General features: G+C 41.3%; 1 protein-coding gene across 1 annotated transcript in view; it reads left to right on the top strand.

Moving 5' to 3' along the window:
* The window catches only part of LOC107673397 (leucine-rich repeat-containing G-protein coupled receptor 6-like), a 31,868-nt gene extending 26,774 nt beyond the window's left edge, over positions 1 to 5,094 (top strand). Inside the window, exons 15-18 of the mRNA XM_016466976.1 lie at positions 80 to 205; positions 1,084 to 1,238; positions 2,649 to 2,729; positions 3,487 to 5,094. Coding sequence (XP_016322462.1) covers positions 80 to 205; positions 1,084 to 1,238; positions 2,649 to 2,729; positions 3,487 to 4,736 — 1,612 coding nt within the window. The 3' untranslated portion in view covers positions 4,737 to 5,094. The remainder of the gene's footprint in view (positions 1 to 79; positions 206 to 1,083; positions 1,239 to 2,648; positions 2,730 to 3,486) is intronic.
* The last annotated feature ends 175 nt before the right edge of the window (positions 5,095 to 5,269 follow it).

Below are 5,269 nucleotides of genomic sequence, written 5' to 3'. Positions count from 1 at the left end.
CTTTGGAGGGGGGTTTTTTTTTTTTTTTTTTTTTTTTTTTACACATGATGATCCATATGTATCTCCTATTTCAATCCAGAGATCTCACTGGGAACCGATTGAGCAGTCTCCCGCTCACTGGGCTAACAAGCCTTACTCATCTTAAACTGAAAGGAAACATGGCACTCTCGCGTTCCTTCAGAGAAGAGGACTTCCCCAACATAAGGTACATTTGTGGTAGCCAATAACCCCACAAAGTCAATCAACTCCGCCATCCTCATAGGCACATGATATCTCATAACAACAGATTAGCTAGACTTAAAACACTTTCATGTTAAACCATCAAAGAAAATTCACAAGTGTTTGTGGTTATTAATTCCCACAACACAAATGCCTTGAATAGTTCAAAAACACATGAAGTTTTTATTTTGTTTTCAGAGAAACGTTCAACTGTTTATAATTTTTTACTGTTTAAGAGAATGTGTTGCCCAAGGAACATTCTGTTCATCGGTACAAGTAAACGGTTTTTGTTTGTTAAGTTTCCTAGAATATCTGGCTCAATGCAAGATCATCTGACAGGCAGAAAGATTATTTCAAGATACCCCAGTATTCGCAAAACAGAGAGGCTGTTATAAATATCCAGTCTCGATTCATCAGCAGCTCAGGGCTTTGGAGACGCTCTAAAACTTCAGTCTTAAGCACTTACGTGATTTGATTAGCACCTCAAAAAAGGTTTCAAGTATTACCATTCCCCAAAAACAACCGATTAAGCAAAAGCAAATGAAAGAGAATCACAGTTTCAACAGTGACCCAAATACATATAAAAAGTCCTTGCGGTTAGATGTATTGCTAGTTTACTTCATGCATCATTTGCAGATTGATGAATCATTCTTTCTCTGATTTTTTTCCCCCTCTGAAATGGGATCTTTTATAGTTTCCTCAAACTGATGCAATATGTACTTGTTTTTAATGGTCAAACTCCATTTGGCAAGCCAGAAGAAATAATTGATGTAAACATAAAATATGTGGTATAAAGATAATGGTGGAACATATGAAATTATTTTTGTTTTAGTTTTATACATCGTGTCACTGTTATTGAAACAGGGTCATTGAGATGCCATATGCCTATCAGTGCTGTGTTTTTGGAGCCTGCAAAGGCTACAAAGCAGCCAGCCAGTGGGAAGAACAGATGGGCAGTGAAGAGGAAGATGTCCAGAAGAAAGCTCTGTCCCTGTTCCCCATTCACACTGACACCAACTGTAAGTCCTGCAACTTCACTAGGCCATCTCACAGATCAGGATAACATTATGCAACTTTTTTTGAAACTTTGAAAAAAAGTTGCTTTGCCATTTGCAAAATATTACAATTGCCTTTAACTTACCAATGTAATAACATGGTATTCTTTGGAGTATACCTACCTATCAAAAGTTGACCAACGGTCTAAACCAGTGGTGTCCAGTCCTGATCCAGGAGGGCCACTGTCCTGTAGCTTTTAGCTCCAAGCCCAATTAAACACACCTGAACCAACTAATCAAGGTCTTTCTCGGCATATTAGAAACTTCAAGGCAAGTGTGCTGAGGCGAAGTTGGAGCTAAACTCTGCAGGACAGTGGCCCTCTAGAGCCAAGTTTGGACACCCCTGGTCCAAACATTGGACCGATGGAGTACCAAGTAAATCAGGGGATGTCAGCCCTGGCCCTGACGGTCCACTTTCCTACAGAGGTTAGCTCCAACCTTGACCAAACTCACCTCAACTTTCTTGAAATCCTAAAGACCTTGATTAGCTTGTTCAGTTTGAACAGGGTTGCAGCAAAACTAGCCAGAGGTTTGAGGACCCCTGATGTTAATACTATTGCACTGAAGAGAACAGGTAGACTCCCTGAGGTGGTCATACAAACAGCTAGAAGAAACCAGTTGGTTAGGTTGAAATTATTGGGGCAAGTTTCCAAACTACAATACTGAATTGTAGCAAGTCACTCAAGTTTGTACAGTAAACATTTTATCAGAGTCCCTGTAACCAAAAATGAAAACATTGGCCCTACATGAACACGTTCATCATATGAAAGGAACATAAAAGCAGCACTTGTAGCGGTTTTCCACAGTGTGTGTGTGTGTGTGTGTGTGTGTGTGTGTGTGTGTGTGTGTGTGTCTAGCTTTATCTGCTCGGTTCTATCTACCAGTCTCTTCATCTTTAATTAGCACAGTAGAAACATGTCAGGGCCTTTACAGTAACCGCAGGTATTTGACAGATGAAATAAAACGTGTCTTTTCTCCATGCATTCCTTGATGCGATCTGATCAGGTTTCAGACTTGAAAGGGGCTCTCTGTAATTACACTCCATGGGAAATTAGATAAACATTAACAATTCAAGGTCCAAAACATACCATTTGGCGTATCGGAAAATAACAAAACCAGAATGTGATCAAAGCCTGATGTTTGATTGCACACTGAAGGAGAAATGGAAAGTTGCAACTGAGATGTGTACGGTGTTGAGTGGTGCTAAAGCCCTTAGATAAATTAATCCGTTCCAGCAGACTAGATGTCCATAACATGGTGATTTATCTTCTGAGTGCATCATGTCATCTTGAAGAAGACTGAAGACTGTTTCATCATACTGGTGTACATGCACAAACCAAAGGTGTCTCATGCTTTTCTTGTGTTCACTTGCAGATGACCTTGACTTAGAGGAATTCCAGTTAGGTATTGAAGAGTCCAAACTGCAAACCAGCATACAGTGTACCCCCATCCCAGGTAAATTCAACCAGCAGCAGATCTGAACTCAAGGTCATGCATATGCCATCAAGACTGTAAAGGCCTGTTCACATCAAGTACAAACGAACTAAACGGCAAGCATGGTAAAGAAAGACATATTTGCAAACAGTTTTCACACCAAAACTATGCATGCTTCTCCAATTCTCCACCAAACACTTCACCCTAGCGTTATTGTATTACGGTCTGATGAAACTTCAAGTGTTGCAGTTTCCAGAAAAAAAATAAATAACAAAGAAAGAATGCTGGTTTTAGCTATAACCTAATACTTATAAAACAGCTGTTCTGGTTAGATTTTTTTGATGGGTCACTTTTCTCTTTGCATTTTAATAGGACCACTAAAGTGGAAAAAAAAAGTACTAGAATGCAATATTTACAACTTTTTTTAATGTGCTTCAGTACATTTAAAGTAGTCAAATGTATTTTTATGTATTAAAAAATACTCAAGAGAAAATATTTTAAGGCAAGGAAAATGTGGTCTATTATCTTTCTCTGTTTTAATATTCTATATCAACAATATATTCGCAAAGTATTTTTTGCACCAAAATCATTTACTATCCCCCCATTTCTGCCATGTTCTGAAAAAGTTCACAAAAAAGTGTGCTTCATTCGTAAAAATTAAAACTTTGTTATTTTGTTGTACATTTGATCCATACTAAAATTCAGTCTTGGTGTGAATAGGCCTCAAGGTGATGTGTTCTTTCTGCTTAAATTCTAATTTATCATTTCACCCCTTCAGGTCCATTTAAACCATGTGATAACCTGTTTGACAGTTGGGTGGTACGGCTTGGCATGTGGCTCATCGCTTTGGTCTCGCTGATGGGAAACAGCCTTCTCCTCATGACAGTCTTTGCATCCCCCAGCTATCTCGCCCCTGTTAAGTTCATCATCGGCACCATCAGTGGCGCCAACCTGCTTACAGGCCTGTGTACTGGCACCATGGCATTGGTTGACGCCCGGACATTTGGAGAGTTCGCCCTGCACGGCGCTCAATGGGAAATGGGTACAGGCTGCCAAGCAACAGGTTTTCTTTCAGTTCTAGCCTCGGAGGGCTCCATACTCTTCCTGACCTTGGCTGCAGTGCAGTGCAGCGTATCCGTGTCGTGCGCTCGAGCCTACGGTAAGTCGCCCTCTCTGGGAAGCGTGCGAGCCGCAGCAGTGGCGTGCTTGGCACTTTCGTTGGCAGTCGCCGCTTTGCCACTTATTGGGGTCGGGGAGTACGGGGTAACTCCGCTTTGCATGCCATCACCACTGCCAGATGGCGAACCTTCCACGTTGGGATTCATGGTCACTCTGATAATGATGAACTCCCTGTGTTTCCTGGTGATCACCGGAACTTACATTAAACTGTACTGGGACCTGATGAAGGGAGACTTTGACAGCATTTGGGATTGCGCCATGATCAAGCACGTGGCCTGGCTTATCTTCACCAACTGCCTGCTCTACTGCCCCGTGGCCTTCCTCACCTTCTCCTCCCTTCTGGGACTCTTTCCTGTGAGCGAGGAGGTTGTCAAATCAGTCGTCCTGGTGCTTCTGCCTCTTCCTGCAAGCATCAACCCCTTGCTCTACCTCCTCTTTAATCCACACTTCCGTGAAGATGCACGTCTGCTTTTGAGCAGAGCTCACCTCCATCATGACCGCAACTTGGATTCCTTCATCTCTGTTGACACAGAGAAAAGCTCCTATGACTCCACTCAAGCCTTGGTGTCCTTTGCCGCTGAAGCAGATGCAGCGTATGAGAGTTCATCGGCACCAAACTCAGAGACAGTTGCCCGGTTTTCTTGCCCACCCTCAGTGCCTCTCATCCCATGCCAGATGCAGATGAAACCCTCAACAGAAAGGGATAATGTTGCAGAGAATCTGGTCAGGTCAACACCAGGACTCACTGTCAAAGAGCAGGAGCACCTTAGGAGCAGTGGACTGGACACTCATAATGGAACCTCCTTCTCTGGAGTCTACCACTCCCCACATCTCTCAACTCATTTTTAAGTCTTCTCTTAACTCTAAAGTTTTTAAGGACCCTTTGAGCACAAGAAGTCATGAGCCCACATATGAACTGACCGCTAAAACCTTCAGAGCTAATGAACAATTAACTTTTAATTTGGGACTATATAAAACCATACAGTCCCAACTGCTACATGGCATTCTTAAAGAAAAAAAAAAAAGGAAAGAAAGCCTAATCACATTTTTGTGACACAATCTTGTGGGCCCTTAAGTAATTTAAGCAACAATCTTAAAATGTTCAAAAACAAATCTGCATTAAATTTTTGTAACTTGTTTGTGTAATTAGGTTTAAAGGAATGTTCTGGGTTTAATATCATCTCCATCCATGAAATATTGATGATTTTCACATAAAAACAAATATATATATTTTTTTGGACTCAACCCTATATTTAAACAAGAAAAAAAAAGTAATGCATTATGTACACACAATGGAAGTCTATGGGGCAAAGTACTGCACCGGCATTAAACATTTAAATGCACACTGCATCTACAAAACAGTGTCAAACAAAGACAAATCC

The sequence above is a fragment of the Sinocyclocheilus anshuiensis genome, unplaced genomic scaffold, assembly GCF_001515605.1.
Source record: "Sinocyclocheilus anshuiensis isolate Anshui unplaced genomic scaffold, SAMN03320099.WGS_v1.1 scaffold453, whole genome shotgun sequence".
In the NCBI taxonomy this organism is placed as follows: domain Eukaryota; kingdom Metazoa; phylum Chordata; class Actinopteri; order Cypriniformes; family Cyprinidae; genus Sinocyclocheilus; species Sinocyclocheilus anshuiensis.
Note: the sequence above shows the minus strand (reverse complement) of the source record. Positions and strands in the feature narration are given on the sequence as shown.